The 25,485-nt window shown below is 35.8% G+C and overlaps 1 protein-coding gene across 2 annotated transcripts in view; it reads right to left on the bottom strand.

The window, feature by feature from the left end:
• Positions 1-25,485, bottom strand: part of CSRNP3 (cysteine and serine rich nuclear protein 3) — a 117,646-nt gene that overhangs the window by 11,600 nt on the left and 80,561 nt on the right. For both annotated transcript variants that reach the window (XM_063429688.1, XM_063429689.1), the window contains exons 2-3: positions 21,974-22,144; positions 4,521-4,780 (exon numbers count right to left, since the gene is read on the bottom strand). In XM_063429688.1, the coding sequence (XP_063285758.1) occupies positions 4,521-4,780; positions 21,974-22,121 (408 nt within the window). In that variant the 5' untranslated portion in view covers positions 22,122-22,144. The remainder of the gene's footprint in view (positions 1-4,520; positions 4,781-21,973; positions 22,145-25,485) is intronic.

The raw sequence follows: 25,485 nt of genomic DNA, 5'->3' as shown, positions 1-25,485 counted from the left end.
TGTGAGAGGGTGAACAAGGGAGATTGTGGTACCCATGCCTATGGTATAGGAAGAGATACTAGCATCTACATTACATAAGGTTTGCATTTACTAATTGTTACAATATAGCCAGATGCTTTGCTTATATATAGACACAATATTAATAATGCTGGCATTTTGGGAATTTACATTCACAAGCATAACTGCAGTTTCCTTTACAAATATCAATTAGCAGGGTAGCTTAGCATTTTTATTGTTGTATTTATTTATTTATTTCTGTATCCATTAATTATTCAACTGTTATACCTGCTTTATGTTCATAATTTTATACATATCCTTCATAACTAATTAATCTGGCCCCATCTAAATTATTAAGGGACAAGATAAACCACATAATCACCAATATTCAAAATATAGTACAGAAATACATTATTATAAATAGTACAGAATTAAATTAGAATCATATACAAGTGCATCGTTTATTTGTTGTCCTTGAACTTTTATATAATTCTAGTGTACCATTATTTTATATGCTAGCTACACATTCCAAGTTTTATAATAAATGAGCCACCTTACTTACCGTGACAACAAAAAACATGGCTTGTAGATGTTATTTTTGTTTTCTATCGGAAATTGTTCATAAGTGAACGGTTTAAAAAATAAGTGAAGTTAAACCATGACTGTCAACAGGGGCACATGTTGTTTTATTTTGTTTTATTTCAGTTTCCTTCATTTGATACTTTATGCATACCTTTATGAATGATTAACCATCTGTCATTATAGTAGTGGTTAAGCTCAGAAATATTATGTAAATAGGTAAAGCCCCAATGGAAAATCTTGGTATATTTACAAAAAAAAAAAAACAAGATGAATCTTAACGTAAGAATCTTTATTCCTTTAAAATGCTTTTGAATATAACATTCTCTAAATTGGTTCAAGTCAACGAGAGAAGAATTCTACAGAGGTGACTCTCTTCCACCCTTTTTATGCAAAATCATTAACAGAGAATGAAATAGGCTATTTAGTGTTCCATGCTCCCAATGAATACAATTAGACAATGTTTGTAGATTAGCCTTTACTTTGACCCAAAATCAGTGTCTTTTTTCTGGATTGAGACATTCATATCACCTAAATGCAGACATGTTCCCCTGGAGAAAAAAAATTGTAAATGCTTCGCCTAAGGTTGTTAGGAATATACGATGTGTCCAGGACAAGTCCCTTGGGAGAAGTCTACCAAAGAAAATTAACTACATGACAAAAGCAAGGTATAAGAAGAAAGTGGCTCTGAACTGATTGTATAGAATCCTTGGAATGGCTTTCATTAATATAGTCCTGAAATGTAATTTAAAAAAGATCAAAAATATTTCAGGACCTAATACTCCATGAAGCGTTACGTGTGTTTTGCTCATCAAATTTTACAAAATGTGTTTCGTCAAAATTTTTCTTTAATTTAAATGTGAGATAGCTATTCTAGCTTCTCTTAGGAGCTCAAACAATTAATAATAATGAGTCTATTTGCATAGCAATGGCCTCATTATCTCGCTGACTTCTGAATTTTAATGACTTCTCAACAAACACGGGATTTTCTCTTTTTTTCTCTTGTGAATTTTTCTCTTGTGAATAAAGAAGCGAGAGAATCAGTGTGCCCCTTAAAATCCTTGCCTTCTGGATGCCAAATTGAGAATTTTTATTATGAATTAAAAATTACAAAATTATATGCTCATTATTGCATGTATTATTCCTGTGAGAGCTATAGTAGATTTAATGCAACATGTATTTTTCAGATCTACTTTTCATAACTTAAGGAACACAAACAGGCAAGTTTATGCAACAATATACCAAATAACGCATACAGTTTCAGGAATCGCTCCTTAAAAATATGTTTTGGAGCACTATTATTTTTTTATGACTTAGTTAAAATCTTAGTTAAAATGTCTGCGAAATTCTAAACAAGAAATCTTGTTTTTATTCAATAGCTCATATGAGGCACATTCTGTTATACTTTTGTGATAACACTGGTGGTATGCAATTCTCTGTTTGCATAATGTATTGCAACTAATACGCACAAAAAGAATGAATTTATTTTTGTATAACACAATAATGGAACTCAAATACGAAGCCCTTGAAATAAACAAAGATAAGTGAATGGAACATCATGTGACACGGGCTTCAAGGGAAGAACATGACATTAGGCTCAGGATTTTAATGAAGTGATATATAGAGAAAAGGAAGTAGTAATGAGCTTTGTGATGTTTTTTGTGCAAGGACGAGTATTAATCAATGTTTTTTTTGTGTGAGGTAGATACTCCGAACGGATCATTACAAATAAGTCAAAATTATCACTTACAATCCAAGCCCACTCTTCCTTTTTGATGTAAAAATATAAGATATATATTATTAGAGAGAGGGTGAAAAGGGATATATGATAAATAAAAATACGTTAAGTAATGCCATTAAAGAGTTTTGAAACCATCATTATAAATTTATAATCCACCAGCCAGAATAACTTCTTGAGAATGTCTAAAAAAATCCTAGATATTATTCAAAAATAGAGTTACGACAGTAATTAGTCTGCTTGAGAATGGTGGGAGTTATATTCTTCTCCAAGAGCTATGATTTGTGGCGGTTGTCCATAACTCATCCCCTTTCCTGTGAGTGATGGACTGGTAAAAGAGCTTGGGAGAGAATCACAATTTCTCTGTCTCCACAGTTCTTAGTATGAAAGTAAGTGAAACCCCGAGTTTAGAGCCCCTGCTCAGTGTCAATCAAACCTGCATTACACATTTTAAAACTGGGGTTCGAAAACACGATCTGCACTGGTGTATAATGTAACATTATTTTCTATTACCCCTCCAAAAAACATTACTTGTTTAATGTTTATACAAATGTATTATAAGCATCAACATCACGCTAGCAATAGCTAAAAAAACATCACATATTACCATTTGTTTTCTTATTTATCTCTCAGACTTGAGATTGATTTCAATATTTTATAATACACACTCGATTGTTGCTTGCGACAACATACAATTACTGTATCAATACATTAAACATTTGCAAAGAGCTGGAATAGACTATAAATAAAATGGCAACGAGTATCCCTACTTTTAATTACCAGAAGACATAAACTGATACCCAGTTCTACTAAAATCAATAAATTATGAAATTCACGATTGTCTCTTAGTAAAAGAAATTCACTTTAAAATCTTTTGTTATCAGTAGTGCATTAAGTTGAAAGAACAGTTCATATATTTCCCTTTTGTTTGACGATTAACCCCTTAAGGACCAAACGTCTGGAATAAAAGGGAATCATGACATGTCACACGTCATGTGTCCTTAAGGGGTTAAATATCATAATACTTTTTGTAAAGAATGTGATGTTATTGTGACATCAGAAAGAATGAAATCCAACTGTCTGTATGTTTTTGGATCAGGATGAAGCAGGTGGAAGTTAGGATGTACAAACCAAAAAGTTTGAGAGCCATAAGAGGACACATTCTTTAAATTCTAGATAGAATGTTTAACACTGCCACCTAGTGGTACATATCGACTGAACTTTTCAGTGAGATTGTAAAGTGATGTCATAGATATCTCTGCTTAACACCCATGGGTTGTCCTATTATTACTCTTTACTTATTAATTCGATTTTGTTATTTTGTGATACCTCTAAACTTTTTGTAACAGTGCTATATATCTGCCAATTATATAAAAAAAATAAAAAAAAACTTAAGTAACTTTTCTTTGCATCTTTTCTCCCAACAAATACAATCTTTATCATTGTTGCAATATTTGTATAGTTTGAATTGTCCCATCTCTTTCTACAGAGTAAATATAGATCATATGATATTTAACTGAAAACCCTATCAGGATTGCTATAAGACTTCTTGTGGACTGCACCGTTTCTGTGGAACTTACTTCCCTCCTCTGTTAGATGCTCACCAAGTCTCCACTCCTTCAAAAAAAATCATTAAAAACCCACTTCTTCATAAAAGCGTATCAATTAAACTGTTAATAGCTCCTGACTGATTCCTCTTCTGCAACTGTCACTAGTCTAATGCTATCCTTACCTTTTGTGTCCCTTTACCCCACTCCCTCTAGCATGTAAGCTCATTGAGCAGGACCCTCAACCCCTCTGTTCCTGTTTGTCCAACTTGTCTGGTTACAACCAAGTTTGTTCGTCCACCCATTGTAAAGTGCTGCGGAATTTGTTGGCGCTATATAAATAATAACAATAATAATAATAACTTAATAATAGTAAGGTGTTTCTACATGAAGAAGACACTATACCTAGTGAATCCTGTACCAATCAAGATTTGTGTCTTGATTCCAAGTATGTCCAGGATGTTACTATTAACAAACGTAGTGGAACTTATTTTATTGACCTCAGAACGAAGAGAGAGAATTAGATCCTGTACAGGTTCCGTTTGAACACATGCTATAGTTAGTCATTTGCCAAATCAGCTCTTTTTTTTTTTTCTTACAATCTCCAGTAAAGTATGTTTAAAACTTGGTCACTCTATAGAATAATATTGTGCTATTACCTTCTGTTTTAAGGAGTTGAGTTTCTCTTCTCTGAGATGATCTCTTAGCATCTCCTTGTGTAACCGGTCTTGTTCCAGGGCAAACTCTCCGAGGGTATATTGGCGAATACTGTTGTGGCGGCTAGACATACCCAGTGTACTTCCTCCTTGGCTGGGCACACTTGTGAATCCTTGTCGTCTAGTGAAATAGTACACTGTGACACAGTTGAAACGAACATTTTTGGCTCTCAGACGTTTCTCTCTTTTCAGTATTGATGATGCTAAAAAAAACAGACAAAAATATAGATTTATTTATTCCAAGAATACTTTGTTTTTTCTTATATTACATTTTCCCTAGGATTTGCTAATTCAGGCGTTATTTATGGGTTATTGAGAATTGTAGCGAAATGACCAGGGTAATTCTATTTCCAGACAAAATATCTGATTTGAAGAAATTGCTGGCTATTTTTAAAATTACATTTTTGACATTTTTAATTCACCTCTTTTGACCTATATCCCTTATTAGTTCTCTTCATTTCCCAGTCTAATAAATAGCCCTATCAGTTGAATTATTTATGTGATTATTACAAATTCCAACTGTTGGTGCTGGTGATAGAATGTGGTGTCCCTGTTCTCCTGGATCACTGGTAATAAGCAATCAACAAATAAAGGTCCACAGCACTCCGCATTAAATTCAGGTGGTTTATTCTTTCAGCAAGGTTAAATGGCAACATTTCAACATGTTCTTTAGGTCCCTTACACCCTCATGGCCCCCTCTCGTCGGGCTGATGGGAGCTGAAGGGGTTAAACACTTCCCTTTCCCGGCGCTGGGGAACTCTCCTCCCTCATTGAGCTGAAGTGGTCTGGGTGCCTATCGTGGTTCTTTAAGGTCAGCTTTATCTACCATAAATTAATTTAGATCCTAGACATAGGAAGCATTTAAAAATGAAGACTAATATGAGAATCGCAAGTAAAAAAAAAAAAAAAAACAGTGAGAGGAGCTAATATATACCTTAATATGTATAATATGCAGAGATCTGTTAAAAGACAGAAGATAAAATAAGAAAACACTGTGTTTTTTTTCCTTGTATTTCATTGAAGTGTGGGTTAAGGGGATCTCCCATAGAAGGTAGAGCTTATCCTCTATACCACGACTGTTGTACATTTAGAGTTGATATGGGAATTAGATTTGAGCTCTTTTTCTTCAACTGCATTTGATGTGTAAAAAGTATTATAAGCAAAACTATGGACTCTTTAGGATGGAGGCAATTGTCCAACTTCTGAATCAAATCAAAACCTAGAATTTGTACTGTGTGTTGGTTCCACCATAACTTAAATTGCACCCATATATATATCATATGTTGTTTTTTAAGGACAGAAATTGCTTTCTTTTAATATTCTTTCTATATATATATATTTCTTTTTACACATCAATTTCTTCAACTGCATTTGATGTGTAAAAAGTATTATAAGCAAAACTATGGACATTTTGATTTAAAATGTTTAATATTTTATTCAGATTTAATGTTGTGTGGAACCAACACACAGTACAAATTCTAGGTTTTATATATATATATATCTAACACAACATTAAATCTGAATAAAATATTAAACATTTTAAATCAAAATGTCCATAGTTTTGCTTATAATACTTTTTACACATCAAATGCAGTTGAAGAAATTGATGTGTAAAAAGAAATAAATATATATAGAAAGAATATTAAAAGAAAGCAATTTCTGTCCTTAAAAAACAACATATGATATATATATGGGTGCAATTTAAGTTATGGTGGAACCAACACACAGTACAAATTCTAGGTTTTGATTTGATTCAGAAGTTGGACAATTGCCTCCATCCTAAAGAGGTTAAAAAGACCATGTCATTTATATTTTTATGATTAACCTATTTCACTAAAATATTAACATATTTAAGCCTCAAATCTTTAAATGTTTGAGCATAAAAATGTTGGAATATTTTTTAACATTTGTGGTGTGTTTCTTGCTCTTGACCTTTGCTCTTAATACATTTAGCAGATATGCTAGACAGCTCTCATACATAGTAGTGACCCTGTAATAGTCTTGTGTTTTATGTACCATAGACAAGCCATTTCAGTAAGAGGACGGTGTTAAGTGAAAATATCTGTTCAAGAACTCTATACAGTTGTCACTCTGCATCAATTATTTTGCAGCAGAGAATAACAATTTTAAAACATACGCCAATCTATTTTTTAAGAATGAATGTTTCAAAACATGAATTGTCGTGTCCTTTTTAGAACAGATGAGAAATGGTTTTCTTTTTAAATAATTTTTTTCTTAGGAGGATGTGGTCATCAGAAAATTACATTTTACAATTTTTTCTTCTCTTCTAAGTTGTAATAATTTATGTCTTCTTTATTGCAATTGTTATCATAAAATGCAAGCCGTGTTAAAGCATAACATCTTCCCGTGTACTTTTATGAAAGGATAGGAGACACTTTGTGGTCACTAAGCATAAGGTTATTCTTGGCAGCTTTCCAAGGCAAAGACATTTCTCCTATTTTTTCCCCAGCTAGTCTTCCAATGTCAAAAACACATTAAACTAAATGTGAAACATATGGTTTCTCTGCATAACCTGGGTGGCCTCGATCCAAAAGGGCAATGTAATTCATTACCACTATCCAAAGACTTATTTGTAGAAGGACACAGCGCATTTCCAAGCCAGATATAATCTTATGAATCAATTGAAGTGGTAGACGGCAGCATTGACTTAACCTCTCTACCAGGGTGGTATGTAAAAAAACACCAGAAATAGCAAAAGAACATTTGCTAAACATGATGTGATTTACAGTTCTTAGGTGATAAAATTATTTGAAATTTTTGTTCCAAATACAACTGCAGATTGATTTTTTTAAAATATTTTTTACAAATATTTATCATATTGCATTTATCTGTAAGCACATTAAGGAAATGTTTTAACTGAAAATATATAGAGCTGAATCTTGTTAATGGTGGATAGTAAATGTTGCTGAATCTTGTTAATGGCGGATAGTAAATGTTGCTGAATCTTGTTAATGGCAGATAGTAAATGGAGCTGAATCTTGTTAATGGCGGATAGTAAATGTTGCTGAATCTTGTTAATGGCAGATAGTAAATGGAGCTGAGTCTTGTTAATGGTGGATAGTAAATGGAGCCGAGTCTTGTTAATGGCGGATAGTAAATGGAGCTGAATCTTGTTAATGGCGGATAGTAAATGGAGCCGAGTCTTGTTAATGGCGGATAGTAAATGGAGCTGAGTCTTGTTAATGGCGGATAGTAAATGGAGCCGAGTCTTGTTAATGGCGGATAGTAAATGGAGCTGAGTCTTGTTAATGGCGGATAGTAAATGGAGCTGAGTCTTGTTAACGGCAGATAGTAAATGGAGCTGAGTCTTGTTAATGGCGGATAGTAAATGGAGCTGAGTCTTGTTAATGGCGGATAGTAAATGGAGCTGAGTCTTGTTAATGGCGGATAGTAAATGGAGCTGAGTCTTGTTAATGGCGGATAGTAAATGGAGCTGAGTCTTGTTAACGGCAGATAGTAAATGGAGCTGAGTCTTGTTAATGGCGGATAGTAAATGGAGCTGAGTCTTGTTAATGGCGGATAGTAAATGGAGCTGAGTCTTGTTAATGGCGGATAGTAAATGGAGCTGAGTCTTGTTAACGGCAGATAGTAAATGGAGCTGAGTCTTGTTAATGGCGGATAGTAAATGGAGCTGAGTCTTGTTAATGGCGGATAGTAAATGGAGCTGAGTCTTGTTAATGGCAGATAGTAAATGGAGCTGAATCTTGTTAATGGTGGATAGTAAATGGAGCTAAGTTGTGTTAATGGCGGATAGTAAATGGAGCTGAATCTTGTTAATGGCAGATAGTAAATGGAGCTGAGTCTTGTTAATGGTGGATAGTAAATGTTGCTGAATCTTGTTAATGGTGGATAGTCAATGGAGCTGAGTCTTGTTAATGGCAGATAGTAAATGGAGCTGAGTCTTGTTAATGGCGGACAGTAAATGTTGCTGAATCTTGTTAATGGCAGATAGTAAATGGAGCTGAATCTTGTTAATGGTGGATAGTAAATGGAGCTGAATCCTGTTAATGGCAGATAGTAAATGTTGCTGAATCTTTTTAATGGCAGATAGTAAATGGAGCTGAGTCTTGTTAATGGTGGATAGTAAATGTTGCTGAATCTTGTTAATGGCAGATAGTAAATGGAGCTGAGTCTTGTTAATGGCGGATAGTAAATGTTGCTGAATCTTGTTAATGGCGGATAGTAAATGTTGCTGAATCTTGTTAATAGTGGATAGTAAATGTTGCTGAATCTTGTTAATGGCAAATAGTAAATGGAGCTGTAGTGTATAGGGATACCAGTTTGTGTAAGGGATGTAGTGTGTGTATAGGGGATGCAGTGTGTGTTTGTGTGTAAGGAATGCATTGTGTGTTTCTGTGTGTGTGTCTAAGGGTTGCATTGTGTGAATCGGTGTTTGTATGTGTAAGGGATGCAAGGTGTTTGTTTCTTGAGTGTGTGTAAGAGATGCATTATGCTTCTGTGTGTGTGTAAGAGCAGCAGTATGTGTTTGTGTGTGTGTGTGTGTGTTAGGGATGCATTATGTGTTTATGTATGTAAGGGATGCATTGTGTGCTTCTGTGTATGTGTGCAAGGACTGCATTGTGTGTGAGGTATGCATTGTGTATGTGTAAGGGATGTATTGTGTGTGTAATGGATGCATTGTGTGTTTCTGTGTGAGTGTAGGATGCATTTTATGTTTCAGTGTTTCTGTGTGTTAGACCCTTAATGATCTCTTTCACTCCCCAAGTCCCTTAGTGGTCTCATCTCCTCTTCTCCCCCTGTCCCTTAGAGGTCTCCTCTCCTGTCCCTTAGAACCATCCCCTACCCTCCTGTCCCTTAGTGTTCTCCCCTGCCCTCCTGTCCCTTAGCGCTCTCTCATCCCCTCCTATCCCTTTGTGCTCTCTTATCCCCTCCTGTGCCCTAGTGCTCTCCCATCCCTTAATGCTCTCCCCTGCCCCATGTCCATTAGTGATCTCTCCTGTCCCTTAGTGCTCTCCCCTGCCCCTGTCCATTAGTGCCGTCCAATGCCCCCTGTCCCTTAGTGCTCTCCACAGGAATCAGAGCACACTTTGCTCCTCCGCTGGTCAGAGATTGCCAAGCGTAGGAAACCTCCATAAGAAAAAATAGTCCCTACTTTGTCTTATGTTTTAAAGAAAACTAGACCAGACAGGAAGAAATGAAGAACAGTTCCTTACAGAGGGAGAGAAGAGGAAGTGATTGGGGAAAGGTAAGTTCGACATGACAGTGCTGCTTTAATGCAAAAAAGCATCCAAGCCTTTTGTAAATGTATCTATAGAATCTGATAACACAACCTCTATAGGCAGATAATTCCACATCTTTATTGTTCTTACTGTAAAGAACCCTTTCCTCTGCTCTAAGCGAAAACACCTTTGTTCCAATTTCAATGGGTGACCTCTTGTCTGTTGTATATTTCTGCTAATGAACAGGTTAGCACATAGTGGTTTGTACGGACCCTGCATATATTGTATAGTGCTATCATATCCTCTCTGATGTGACTTTTTTCTAAAGAAAACAATTCTAGTTTGTCTAGCCTCTCCTCATAACTAAATCATAACTAACAGCGAGCTGCAAAATTAGTAGGCCTCTCCCCCCTTACTAATTTTGGAGCTCGCATTTCTTTTGTTCTACAATATCCTTCTTTAAAACTGTTGCAATACATAATATGAAAACGTACTGAATGTGTGACTATTGTTGATGTCATACATACATGCATACTAATTCATTTGTCCATATAAGGCTTTGATATAGACCAGAGATTGACTGATATCTATTTCATTGTATCTGTGACACAGAAAAGTGGATTAGATCTGTGGGAATCATGTCATATGTTGAAACGGCTCAAACATAAAAAAGAATAATACAAGTATTAACATCAACATGTTTCTTGTTTTAGTTGAGATTACAGGCTTCAATTTTGTGTAAAAAATAAAATATATATATATTTGGGGAAAAAAAAACATGAAATGCATCTGTAATCCAGTGCCAAGGCAGTCAGTCTCCCCTCTTTAGCCTGATGCACCCAAAATGAGATCATTAATCCTGATGATACCTGATGCAATATGATGCTTCTCATACAAAGCAGTGAGGACCTATTATGCATGCGCAGCAATCACAGCAATAATAACCATTAGCCGCATTCAGTATTATCATACTGCGAAGACTTTAGGAAGAAGAGCCTCTAGTGGATGTAAGTCACAAAGAAGTGACGGACAAAAAAATAAGTGATTTTGGATAAATGCAAACATTGCTCAAGAAAGGCAGTATTTTCTATTGTCCATTAAGGGACAGCATGGGTGCACCAAAACAATTAAGATGTAGTGATCTAGGCGCTTCCATTCTCCTTTAATGACAAGATAGCTTTTAAGGCATTTTCTGTTGGTGATATGTATATTGCAACAGTGTTCTCACTATTGCCAGTTACACAAATAGGTCCCTATAGTTGCATTTTCAGATGAATCATTAAAACTATGGCTACAAGCCTCTGTGATAAAATCAGGCTTGAGGTAGCTAAGTGTAAACAATTTGCCTTTATCCTCTTGTCAATATTGCATGTGGTTAAACTCCAAAAACCACTACGTGCTATTCAATGAACATCTGGTTGTAATAAAGTATTCATTCATTTTAATCCTCTTGCTTCACATGGGTGATTGGCTGGCTGCAAAATAAAAGAAAAATACGAATGTAGTAGGGTCAAAGTAGGAATCCCAGGACCAAGGTAATTGATTGAAAAGAATAATTGTTCTTGCATAATATGCATAAAACCAGTTTCATTAAGAGAGCCAATTAACATATTTTCGGCTTCTACCAGACAACATAAAGACACCCTTCAGAAGGCACAGAAGCGATAAGACGTAGGTAATTAGCAGTCTCACAAAATATAAGCTGTTTGAAATGAATGGCTTAGTTTTGTGTAAAGCTATTTTTGAGTAAGAGAAAGTGCAGTCATGTGACTTCAATGGCTTGAACTAATTCAACGCTTGATAGCCGGAAGCCTCAGAGGTGGTAGTTTACGGGGGAAAAATGCAATAAAAAAAACAACACATAGGGGAATTAATTATAAGAGAAAGAGGCACACTACAAGCCATGGATGTGTAGATGATAGCAAAAATGCAGTTATATGCAATTTTTATAAAAACAACTATAAGATCTGGTGAGGTGGGTTGCTGTGTTGCTTGGAGTATCCCTTTACATTTGTTTTATATCCAAGAACACAAGTTTATCTCCAGACTGCGCTACCCATCATGGGTAGCCCATAATTGGTCATGGGTAGCCCATAATTCTTAGAGTTACATGCTTATCGGACAGCTTTAAAAACAATTTAAGACACAAGTATAAAGTCAAGCTGCAATATCTGTAGTTAAATTAAAATATATTCTTTCTAGAGATTATTTGTGATTTAATAAAAATAGCTGACCAAATTATTTGACATGTCTGTGTGAAAATGCATAGTGGCATGTGAAAAGCACAGAAGGATTACGATCTCACTGTGCCCTAAGTAAATTACTGGTTTTGGCCTCCCCCTTCATTCTGTACAGAGATAGGGCCAAGCTAATTCATGATTCCAGGGCCTCCATCTAATCCCTTGAAGCCACATAAATTTACCTTATAGTTAATCCATCTCTGGTGCCAAGTGGCAATATTTTGGGGCCCTTTATTCCTTTCCTCTTTCTCAGGACTGGATTAACATAGGCCCATGCCCATGGGATAGGCCTATTGTTTTCTTATAGCTGCATCCTGTGAGAATCCCTCAAGCACCACCTTCATCGGATACATGATGCTTTGAAAGTTTGACTGTTTTAATGTTTTCTGTCAATAAGATTTTGTAATTAGGCCCATTGTAATTGTCAGCACCAGGAGCACTTAATGTGGACTTGCTCTTACTGATACACATTTCTTTTATGCCACCTGTACTAAAATGTCCATCTAAAGCGTGTTAATTCTGCAATAGGTCAATAACATTTTCTGTTGAGGGAATTAATACTAATGTTAAAGAATGTTGGGCGAAAACTCATTGAGCAATGCTTTTCATGAATATAGTAACACATTTTTAAATTACTTTAAATATTCCAAATACACAGGTTAGCAAATTAGCAAAACATCTGATTTGTAAACAGAAGCCAGCCATATGCTTTCCATATGGCAGTATATTTTTAGGTAAAAAATATGGTGGGATTTAACTAAGACAAAAACAGGGAATATGAGAACGAGCAATAGCTTTGAAAAACTTAGTAGCTTTGCCTTTGGTTAGTCCCAGCTCAGGTGTCAACATGTTTTTGCTCACTTGTGCCTTTACAAAGAAAATATATACCATGTGCATATCAGACTGATCCAACCCGTGAGGGCAGTACAGAACCAAAATGCTGGCAAGTTCTCTCTGCACGAGAGATACCCTTCAATATTATTTTTGTCATTGTTTGATACCATTTAGAAAAGTGCCTGGAATAATTTTGCTTAACGCATCACCAAATCCAAGATGACATTTTGGTTATTTGTGTCTCTATTTTGTGGGAGGAACTTAGATACATTCAACAAATTGAAAATTATGTACACTATATATGCTGTATTTCTGTTGATAGGTCAAAGCCTGCTAATGAAATGTGGATTTATTATTGTCCCATCTAAATCTAAGCTCACCTAAACCTCATTCAGATTATTTAGTTTACAGATCAAATGAGAAAAAATAACTACTTAAGGCAAAAAGCAGAGGAGCAGTAAAAAATAATAATCTATATTTATACATTATATATTTATTCAATATATAAATATAGATTATTATTTTTTTCCAGCTCCTCGTTTTTCCCTCTATTGCTGATTTTGATCTGTGGATAAAATCAACATGTAATGACTGTCTCATCACCATCAATCATCTTTTTCCCATCAATCATCTTTTTTTTAAACATACTTTGCCATTGTGCGTTACGGTTGATTCGTGATTCAGATACATTTCGGTTTAGAGTTTGGGAATTCAATAACCTGATTGGCTCAAATTCGGATCAATAGCAGTTTGGGCCGAAATGAATCTCCAAACCTACCACTTAGTAAAGTGACAGAAGACCTGAGGAATCTGGCTGTGTTTTTATTAACAGGATATTGTCTTGTAGATAGTGATAAGAGTAGAATGATAAGGAGTCTCATATAGACACATCTACCAGTTCTCCATCCTCTTGATAAAGCTGAGGTTTGTTCCTCATCTTAGAGAACCATTAATCTCACTTCAGATACTACATTGTATGGTAGATCTCAATCCTAAACCAGTTAACCAAATAACCAAATATTCACAAGCATCAGAATGACTCATGAACTTGCATCTAGCTGCATTTAGCAATTAATTTCAACTTGACCTTCCACCAATTTCACGCAAATGTTCCCCCAAAACTTGTTCAAGTAAAAATATACAAATAATTTACTGTATGAGGTTATCTTAATGAGCAGCATGGAATTTCAAATCTTATGAAATTGAATTCCTGGTAGATACATCTTCTCACTTAACTGCTTCACAACAAGCAAGCGTTAAATTATTATAGACAAATAGAAGCCACAGAACAACATTTTGCTTTCAATATCATAACGTTGCTGTGACCTATAATTAAATGTAAAACCCGCTTGGATAATGTTGTGTATTGTAAACTGTATTTTTGTAGCAATCTTGCACCATTAATGTAACAACAGCTATTAATTCAATTTACACATATGATGTATATCTATTAAAATTAACTTCAGGTAAAATGCAAAACATAACTCAATATAATGTCATAACAGAACAACAAACATTTCACAACATTATATATCTGTGTTTCAATATTATACAACCACAATGGGACTTATCAACAATGAGTGATTCACAAAATTGCACGCAAAATATACACACACTTATATACACCCATATTTCTGTTCCCTTTTGAATATACTTAGAAACAAGAAACTGGTATTTTTTTCCTATAATAATGTAACAACAATATAATACAAACCATATCAGAATTCATCTTGGCAAACTCCCTAGAATGTTACCATAGCAACTAGAGCCAGGATTGTCCCTGACCAAAATAACTTGCAATGGAAAGAAATTGCTGTGTGTGCTGAATAGTGGGGACACATATTTACCACACAAACCAATGTATGTGATACACCTGGCAATATATCAAAAGCTCTCAGGTCTGAAAAGAAAAACCTACATATCCATCACTTGTATCCATCACATACAATACTCTGATTATCATTTATAAAGAATTGTAAAACAAAATACATTGACATCTTTGCCATTTTAAATATGACCTGGAGAATAATTGTGTTTGCATGAGTGCATAAACTATAGAACTAATAGTTATTATCCATTATTTTATTCCATATTTCATGCTATATTTGCACACTTTGCTTACTTGTCAGTGTAATTTATTTTACTGGCTAGTAAGCTTTTGATAATATTGGTAACAAAACAATATTGTGTCACCCTCACTGTCACTGGATAACCTTATCCTCCCTGAATTTACGGTCTTCCAAAGTGTGACGGTATAAGCAATATGAGCAGCTAAGGTGGCTCAGGAGGTAAAATACTATACACAAGGGAACAATAAGTACTGTGTGAACTAGTCTTTTCTCAAACTAGCTCATAGATACCATCTTAGTGTCATTCTATCTGTTATAAATTGCAACACTCCAACTGTTCTCCAACTTTCTGTCTCTTTCCTGATAGTTCTCTGCCAGTCTTTTTTTTTCCTATCTGTCTGTTTTAGTTGTTTTGTATTTGTGGTGAAGTATGTGTGACTGCACTGCAGACTGTAGAGTGTGTACGGTGGTATATAGTGAGAGTGTGTGTGTGAGAAACTAAACTGTCAATCAAGTATTTCAAAATATTTTATACAATGACAAAGAAATTGCCGAATAGTCAACCGTATGTGAAAAATTATCTTCTGCAACACTAATACAAAATTACAAAATCAATAAGTAAACGTATACAATGAAAGGGTTATTCACTAAATGGGGACATATAGAGTGTTGATCAAGGAATTGCAAATTGTATGGGAAAAATCCTACAGGGTGTCTAACTAGAAACAAATCTTTATTTAGCTCCTTTTCCAACTCATCTGTCTTTCCACCATCTTGGTGGTTACACAGCACCTACCACAGCTGGGACTTCTACTACCTTCACCTTCCACATCCTTTCTACTTCATGTTTCAGTCCTTGGTATTTGTCCATCTTATTGTGTTCCTTCTTCCTTATGTTATAGTCATTGGGTATTGCCACATCCACCAACACTTTTGCAGCTTTCTGTGGTCTACCACCACGATGTCAGGTTGGTTGGCCAGTACTTGCTTGTTTGTCTGGATCTGAAAGTCCCACATAATCTTAGCCCTGTCATTCTCTTTGTGGTATCCCCAATCTCTATTTAGGCAGATCCAGCCCATATTCTGTGCAGATATTTCAGTACACAATTCCAGCAACTTGGTTGTGCCTCTCGGTGTTTGCTGTTCCCACTAACACCTTGCACCCAGCTACTATGTGCTAGATTGTCTCAGAGGCTTCTTTGATCAGTTTGCACCTTGGGTCTGCCTGGTTTAGTAGACCCCCACTTCTATTGATCCGGTGTTGATTGCCTGTTAGGAGTAGTATCTCAGTGCTGTCATATATATATATATTTACAAAGAGACTTGCACAATCAAAGGACTTTCCAAATAATCAATATTTACCTTACAAAGTGAAAAAAATATCCATCTGGTTAATTAATATTGTAATATAGCCCTTTCCTCATCACTGTTAACAAACAGATTACCAATGTGCTATTTGTAGTGGTTCTTTATATAACTTGTCATTTTATATCCTATCTTCATAGTGTTTTTTTTTTTACAATCAAGTTTCTATTGAATGTTTTATCATATACAATACACATCAAAAGAAAAACTAAAATAGAAGAGCAGTACATCTAGTTCTACATGTTGAAACATAAACAAAGTAAGACCTCCAGTGCATACCATACATACAGTATAGTGTGGTGTGAATAGAGCCTCAATCAGTGAAGAGCTTGTCATGTAAATGGGCCTTTGTTGTCTGGTCGATAGTACTCCCAGATACGATGAGCTAGTTGCACCGATGCGCCTGTAATTAGCCATGTGGTACAAATTGATGAATGTATGTTCCCAATATTGTTACCTCTTCAGTGCTGTAACTACTTATTGACTCTCATCCCCTTTTTTCTAATGGGCAGCATCAGCCAGACATTACTTGGCAGCAGTGGGGGTTCAAGCATTCCGTTATAGCGTAAAATACAAGCCTGAACTGGATTTGGGGAGCTGCCTAAGTTAAGAAAATAACATGGGGCTAGTGTTCTGATTTAGTCAGGGTATTGTTGACCTGTTTGCTAGATTTTAATTTTTTATAACTATTATTTAAAAAAAAATACAAAAAATAGATAAATCGCTAGATGTTTTTTAATGCAATTATTTTATTTAAAACTTTTTTTTTTAAATGGGCATTTATTTATTGGGCATCATTAATCTGGCTTATGTTGACCTTTTGTTTATTGCAGCACTTTAATCAGCTGTCAAAAAACAATAACTAACAGCCAATCAACATCAAGCATTCTATAAAGGTCAATTCAAGATGACTTCTTCTGAGTTTTTGAGAACTTAGACGCTAGTGCATAGTCTTCACGCACATTTTATTCTTCTACCCATCTGAAAGGTCTGGCTGAGAATCCAAGAGACATTTCAAACATTCATTAGAGTTTTTGTTTTCCTGTTGCAAGTATGATATTATTTTGGTTCGTTATCCTCCACAGTGATTATATTCAACCAGAGCATGAACACAGACACGGACCTTGAGATCGACTTGGAGCTTGTGCAAAACCCATTGTTATAATTGGTAACTTTTTTTCTGTTTTCAGATAGATAAGGGAAAGCTATTTTTATACACTCATATGGAGATGCTTTTCTTGAAGAAATCGCTGGCTTATTATGCGAGAACCAAGACTATATTTGCAGGAGCCAAGCCGAAGCTAAATCCAAACATTTCTCTGCAATTGGCAGGCTGCCACTAAGCTGCTTAGAGAGTAAACCGCCTCACTTTCACTTGTGGGAATATTGCTTTTTTATGGTACTTGCATCTTATAGTCTTGTACAGAAATCCAGGAAGTCTGTCTAGCTGATGAATATTTTAATTTTTTTTTTCACTTATGCAGATTGCATAGAAGATAAGTGTTTGCCCCCCAACCTTGACAATAAAAATGGGTTTAGATAATATTTTTATAGTTTTGGCAGACATTCCATTGGGAAGTCAACCAGCACACAATGTTCACAGAAAAGACGGCATACGAAATAATTTAAGAGACCATTAAAGAACGTACGGCTATGAGTTTTCTTTCTTAAAGAGCCTTTCATTTATCCAGCAGGACATAATGCTGTGATTTCAGTTGAATTGTATTTTACTTATATTGATAAAAATGCCGTTGTGCTTATATTTAATTATATGTATACCTTGTATATTTGTTTAATATTTATAGATATAAAGTATACGATGGTTACTGAACATGTAAATATACTTGCAGTAATGTATAGGACCAAACCCAGATAATGACCCAAGTGAATTGTCAAATTCTTTTAAGAGATTTGACTTTGCAAACCTTTTCAAAATAGAGAGAGAGGAAAAGACAAGTTTAGGCGAGTCTCAGCAATATGGAGCTGAATTAGAGGAGGAAATAAGAGATGGAGCCAAATGTAAGGAGCGAGACATGAGTCATGGGAAGACTACAGAGACCATGTAGGGAAACAGTGAGTGATAATGGTCGGAATGTTAAATGTGAGATTTAGAAAAAAGCAAGTTAAAATTTATAATGAAGCCAAACAAAAGAAAAGCAAAGGTAATCATATAAATGAATGACAATGAAAATAATAAAATATTTATGTGAAAAAAGTAAAATTATTGTTCAAGTTAAAGTAGCAAGACATCTTTTCTATGTTTAGTGTGTGGCAGTATGTATTTTTACAGGTGTGAGTGTGCATGTTCATGGTATACGTAAGTGTGCATGCATTTGATGAATTTGTGGTGTAATGCATTTTAGACGAGGGTATAGATGTAGTAATAAGCAGCTTGTCTTATACGAGTTTTGAACATTATTGTTATTGGAAAACCCTTTCTTATTGTTGCAAAATATTATTATTCATATATGACTTGTAATATGATTATTAATCTGTCTGTATATAAACTATTATACTCTTCTAAAATATTAGACTTTGTGATTTGGGTCCAGGGTTATAAAGAGGAAGATATTTTAACCTTATCATCATCACTTCCAGCTCTTAAGACCTACATTTTGATGTATATGTTAATACTGTAAAGGAAAAGAATTGAGTCCTATTATCATATTTGATTCCCTTCTACACAGATAAAACATTATAATTATCATTATTTTAAATTCCTAGCAATACCTATACTTTTCTTTCTTTTGTACTGTCTGTTTTTTGTGATGTGTACCCACAACCCCCCATATTTATGTTTGTATAATCTGCTGCTCCCCACATGGCCTTCTCATGCTCATCCCATGGCTTATCCGCCACCCTGGCTCCCCTCCCCCTTGTTTACACGTCTTTGCTTAAGTGCTCCACTTGCCCAGCAGCTATTTTCATTTTTTTTCTCAATTTTCAAAAAGGCCCTCAAACCATATCTCTTGCAAGAACATTGCATTTCACTTAGCTCAATGTCTCGCAATAGCAAAAGATCTATTTTAATATTTTTATAAGGCATATCCTCATGTGCTACAGAGTTGTGCAATATGTTAACACTAAGGAAATTAGACGCATGCAGACATACACATGGTTTGCAAGTAGATCAAATTATGAAACCCTGTGATTTAAGAGATAATGTAATTACATGAATTAGTTCAAGTGCAGAGCTGCATCGTTCTCAGGACTGGATTTAGATGTCCGATGCCTGTAGGCACAGAATTCCCCCCCCCCCCCCGCAAAAAAAAATAGCAGATCAAGGGCATTTAATAAATAATTTAACTGGACATTGCAGGCATAATACATATTCAAACTTGGTAACTATGAATATATATATATATATATATATATATATATATGTGTGTGTGTGTGTATATATATATCTATGTAAAAGCATGGTCATATTTCTGCTTGTAATGTACTTTATTTGAATCTGTGATTATAGTGAGTTTATGCAGCTCTGTACTTGCATGCAGGATCAAACATCATGTTAGAAGTGGTTAGAGTACAGCGGGGAGACGGGTTAATGCTAGATAGGGCTTAAAAGTTAATATGACTTAAAGGATCACTATAGTGTCAGGAAAACAAAGCGGTTTTCCTGACACTATAGTGCCCTAAGGGTGCCCACACCCTCAGGGTTCCCCTCCCGTGGCACTGAAGGTTAAAACCCCTTCAGCAGCTTACCTTAATCCAACGCCGGGCTCCCTCAGTGCTGGTGACCTCTCCTCCCCGCCGACGTCAGCTCTCCTGCTCGACTCCAGCGGAGCCGAATGCGCATGTGTGGCGAGTGCCGCGCGCACATTCAAAGTGTCCATAGGAAAGCATTCCTATGGACGCTCTGCATGATGGAGGCGAAATGTGCCTCCAGCGTCGTTGATGCGCCTCTAGTGGCTGTCCGGAAGACAGCCACTAGAGGCTGGATTAACCCCAAATGTAAACATAGCTGTTTCTCTGAAACTACTCTGTTTGCATCTGAAGGGTTAAAACCTGAGGGACCTGGCACCCAGACCACTTCATTAAGCTGAAGTGGTCTGGGTGACTATAGTGTCCCTTTAAAGCTTGAGAGGAGTTAAAGTTGTGGTTAAAGCTATGGTACAAAGGCTATTTAGGATTATTGGGCTTCTTGGTATAGTGAGGTTATATTTAGCATTTGGGTACACAGGGTGATTAAGATAATTTAGTTTACAGTTAGAGTTTGGTCAACTTTAGTATTGGGGCACATGAGATGTTTAGTTTTAAGAGGAGTTAAACCTAGGATTTTCTTCCCCAGGTTCAGGCTTTGTGTGCTTACATTTGTGACTAAGGCAAGAGTTTGTTTAGGTTTTAGTAGGGGTTAAATATACTGTTAAATGGAAAGGTGTGTTATAAGCATGTGGAGTTTGAAACATTGTTTGCAAAGTACACATGATTGATTGGAGAGCTGCAGGAGCTGTTATACAGTGTGCATCATTCGGTGCTGTCTCTGCTCCTCCTGCAAGTCATTACCAATATGAGAGGCTATTAATGGGCATATAGGAAGTGAGCCTTTCCACTTACTGTCCAGTCTTACACACAGACACTGGAAAGCTGGGACAGTATTGAGTTTTACACACTCTGTAACTGTTCCTGCAGCTCTACAATCAAGCATGAGCTACAAAAGACCCTGATCTAGACTCCTTACTTATCTCGTCTCACCAGGCTACCTAAGCTCCAAAAAATGCACTTTGTAAATGCTGTAAATTGGTATCTACTACAGGACTTGTAGGCTGGTGCCTACTATGTCTAATGGGAAATTTGGCCCCGATCATTATGGAATGCATAAGCCTTAAGTACAGCACATGGTTCTGAAGGTCTCCTTGCCTTCAAAGACCCTGTTTGATTCAAAAGATATCTATCACTCAAGTATGTGCATGCTGTATGCATAGAGGGTCATGGGCAATAATGATGATGCAATCAAGGCAACCACTAGGCAACCACTAGTTGGTTCCAGTAAATGATCTTGTGTGTATACATTTTATAGTGAAGAAGAATATCTTGTGGACATTCAGGATTTGACACATTTAGGATACCTACCACTTTATAATAACAGCTAAATATTCAAATATTAATTTGGTTCTCATATTAATACACCATCAGTGTTGCCAACAGAGCAAGGAAATGTTTCCAATCATAAAAAACTGAATTTGTATTTCTCATGTTGCCCCAAATGTAAATCAAAATGTCCGATAACTATACTGGGGAAAAATGTATTATAGTATCGCTAACACATTTAACTTCAATTTTCAGCAAATATTTGGCCTAATTTATTAAACCTGGTGCATTTTTTTTCATCTGTTTCTTCTTTTGTGCTCTAACTGACGTTTTTAAATATACGCCAATTTTTTAGTGACGAATTAATCAGTTCTGTCGACCTGTCTTTTTTATTGCCGCTCTAAATTTGGGGACTTCCGAAAAGGATATTTATTGTTTTGTGAAAACTGGCAGAATTTACAAATGACAAAACCATCAATTTCTGGATTACTTTTAAAACACTTAGTAAATCTAACCAAAACAATGATGGCCTTTTTCTTCACTTTTCAGAAAACCTGCTTGTTCTATGCTTCAAAAATACAGCAATGTAGCTGCACGTAATGATTCTATTCCATTTTTATGTTTGTTATACATTTTTAGATAAGCTAACTTACGTGTGAAGTGACTTGTACTAGATGGATTCACACTGTCACTGCTGTCTGCACTTTCACTGCTGGATATGTCATCCTCTGATTCCTGTGCCGAAGAGCATGCTGAAGAACCATCGACTTCTTCAAATTTTCTTTTTAGAATCCCGCTCATAGCTGCAGCACTGTTACATGTACCTGGGAAAAGGATGGAGACAGTATGATTAAAGAAACTCTCCACAGGAAAAATACATCAGCCAGTTTGTATATAATATACCCCTAAAACCATACATTTAATAGTTTGGCTTATTTTTGGGGACCATGAAAAAGCTAGCTTACATTACCTACAGAACTATGGCTTTGCAAAAGTAGTAATCACTGCAGCAAATAAAAGCCCCAAATAAACAAAACACAAGCAGTACAAAACACAAACCTTGAAACAAAGTATTGCCATACATGTCATGTATGGGAGCTATGGGAGTAAATAAATGTTACACTATATGATCCCTACAACCACAAAATGGGGTCTATTTTTTTTTTAGAGGAAGTGTGTAGAGAAATAGTTGATTTCTAGCCAATGTACAAAAAATAAAAAATAAACCTGACAAGGAAGGCAAAAAAATAATGTTGGATAAAACATTTGATTTTCAAATGTTTTAACATTATTGGATAAAATTTTAAAATTATTGTTTTGAAATATTAGAATATTAACTAATATATATATATAAAATATATCTATGTATAAAAAATATCAACATAAAAGCTAAAATATAAAAAAATATTTTTTTAAAATATTAAATTATTTTAAACGTTTATCCAAAAATATTAAATTACTTGAAAAGCTTATCCAACAATATTAAATCTAGGCCAAAATGTTTTAAATAATCAGCACAATAACATTTGACACTTGATAGATTAGCCATCATAAGTGTCTGCGCACATTAACACGGGGCCTTCCACCTTTTAATATGACACCTTCCATGGTGTCTATGTGTGAAAGTGATATATCATTATTATGACACATAGGGCAAAAGTATTCATCTGATGTATGTATTTACTCTGTAGTGTGTAAATTTTATGGAAATGAGGCTTTAACAAATTTGTCAACCACGTCAAATCCAAAGCACAACCTCTCCCTCTCTCCTGCAACATTTGGTACTGTGACAAACTCCCATTTCCACATAAATTTTCCATGAGTCCTGGTGGAACCTGCTTGCCAGCCTCCTGCCACAGACTATGGACCTTGTAATATGCAATGTAAAAGTCTCCTTTCCTGTATTTGGACTATATGGTTTGGGAACCGAACAGCCGCACGAAGCGCAGACAACCCAGGAGCTTGTTTAGCCTAATTGTTACTTTGTAGCAATTTCCACCGCAGTGTTCTAAGTGTTCATCTGGGTGGCCGAATTTCCAATGGACGATCATGAGGTGGCGGCGATCTTGTTCAGACGAACGCAGGCAGCGGTGTTTGGTCATCGAGTTCATGGAACTGAAAATGGACACAGAAACTCCCGAACACCGCTGGACTTCCAGCATTACCTGTGTTCAGTACTACAACACTTAGGAAGACACAGAACAAGGGAAACAAGCTCCAGGGTAAGAAAATTGACTATGTTCGGTAGTTTGTTTGGTTTTAAACTACTGAACTAGACCGACCACTAGCCCTGATCTTGTGGAACTGTTTTGGGCAGGAGCCTTGTGTGCGGTCGGTCAAATTAAGACTTCCAGGAAATTCCCAAACCCCTGAACTGATCTGGGTGATTTTTGGATATGTTGGTCACCCAGAATGGGGCTATCAGGGGATGTAAATTGTAGGAGGTTGTTATGTATTTTTAAGGTACTTTTGGGGTGTTTGTGAAATGTGTGTTTTTTGTGCCTGGAGATAATTGAGTTTTGTACTGTTCCTGATTCAATTATCTCCCAGGCATAGGGGAAGGACTATCCTGTTTCTGGGGGAGTGTCATGGGCGTGCTTGTCTGTGTTCAGAAATGTATAAAAACAGGCCATCTGGCCAGATTAAACGTATTCCAGCTTGTACTCCCAGAACTATGTGTCATCTGGTTACTGGGAGGGGAAAGAGCTAATCACTGATCACTGTTCACCTATGGAGGATTCAACAGGGAAAGTCCTTGTAAGGACTAGAGCTCCAAGGACTGAGTGTCGTCCAATGCATGGGGGTTGCTAGAGCGAGTTCCACATTTGGCTCCAGGAGGGAGCAGTTCCAGGACCCCAGTCAAGCCACGGCAACTGGGGGCAGAAGTGCTATAGTTTGTCCCCTGTTCCAGCTAGGAAGCGGTCCGTGGTGGAGGTACCTAGCAAGGGGTACAGGGAGCTCCGTTACAGGTACTTTCCATTCATATGGATTAATAGACTAAAAAAGCTAGAGTACTTCTGTGTTACAACAGATGTGCCTATATCCTGGAGTAAGGCACACACTATAACTTATGGTTGGCCTTCTGTCTGTCTGTCCCACATCTATTCTTCCATGAAATCCTGTGCATTCTGTTTATTATCGTTCTGAACATTCCTTACTAAAATTCTACAGCATGAGGCTTGCCAGGACTCGTTGCTTTTTTGTTGCTCACTGAATTAATTGTAAATGCAGGAAATATTAATTAATTTACAAATAATTTGTGTCTCAATAAATGTAGTAAACACATAAAGGGCCCAATACTGAAGCTCTTCGTTCACAATGTACTTTATACTCATAGAAAATTTACAAAATTTCACCTCTAGGAAAAATATACTTTATATTTATTTTGCATTATTTTCTTTTTTCTTAGTATTTAATATTGTCATATTACTCTAAGGCAGACATCTTGTCAAACTAATAATGCACATGCAGAGAAAGATTTTTCATTGTTTTGAAAAAGACAATATTTAAATTGTTGCTTTTTCAACTTTTTTCTTTTTTATTCCTTATAATGACAAATACTATTTATACATGTTAATACAGTGTTGAGTATAGAAGTCAACGTGATAGACTTTTGCATCCAACAGATAGTAAATAACGGTATATGTGATGTGTGGAAGGACACATCCCTATACCTATAGGAGTGTATTAACCCCTAAAGGACACATGACATGTGTGACATGTCATGATTCCCTTTTATTCCAGAAGTTTGGTCCTTAAGGGGTTAAACACATAAAATTTTGCTAAAAATATATTTAGTTTTGGTTTGGGTCAAGTTTAAGCATGCTCTTTTTTCAGCTAGTAATTATTAGCGGTGATATTTCCCACCCTCATATTATACTTTATTAATGTGTCCTTTTGTTAATTTTATAGAGCATCACAATATTTTCTTTTGAAGTTATATTTTAGTAAGTTGAGTGTGTTATTTCGCCAAATGTTTCTGTTTTATTACAAAATGGGTTTTGCCAAAGCAATTGATAATTGGCAGATTTTCTCAACTGTCAGAGGAACTCACATTGGAGAAATGGCTGCCATTCTTGTTTGATCTGACAAACTCTAATAATTCATAATTCTCTAACCTTAAGCATATCTTATGTGCACTGTTTGTGTCTTAGGCGCAAAACCA

This window comes from Pelobates fuscus, chromosome 8 (assembly GCF_036172605.1).
Source record: "Pelobates fuscus isolate aPelFus1 chromosome 8, aPelFus1.pri, whole genome shotgun sequence".
Taxonomy (NCBI): domain Eukaryota; kingdom Metazoa; phylum Chordata; class Amphibia; order Anura; family Pelobatidae; genus Pelobates; species Pelobates fuscus.
Note: the sequence above shows the minus strand (reverse complement) of the source record. Positions and strands in the feature narration are given on the sequence as shown.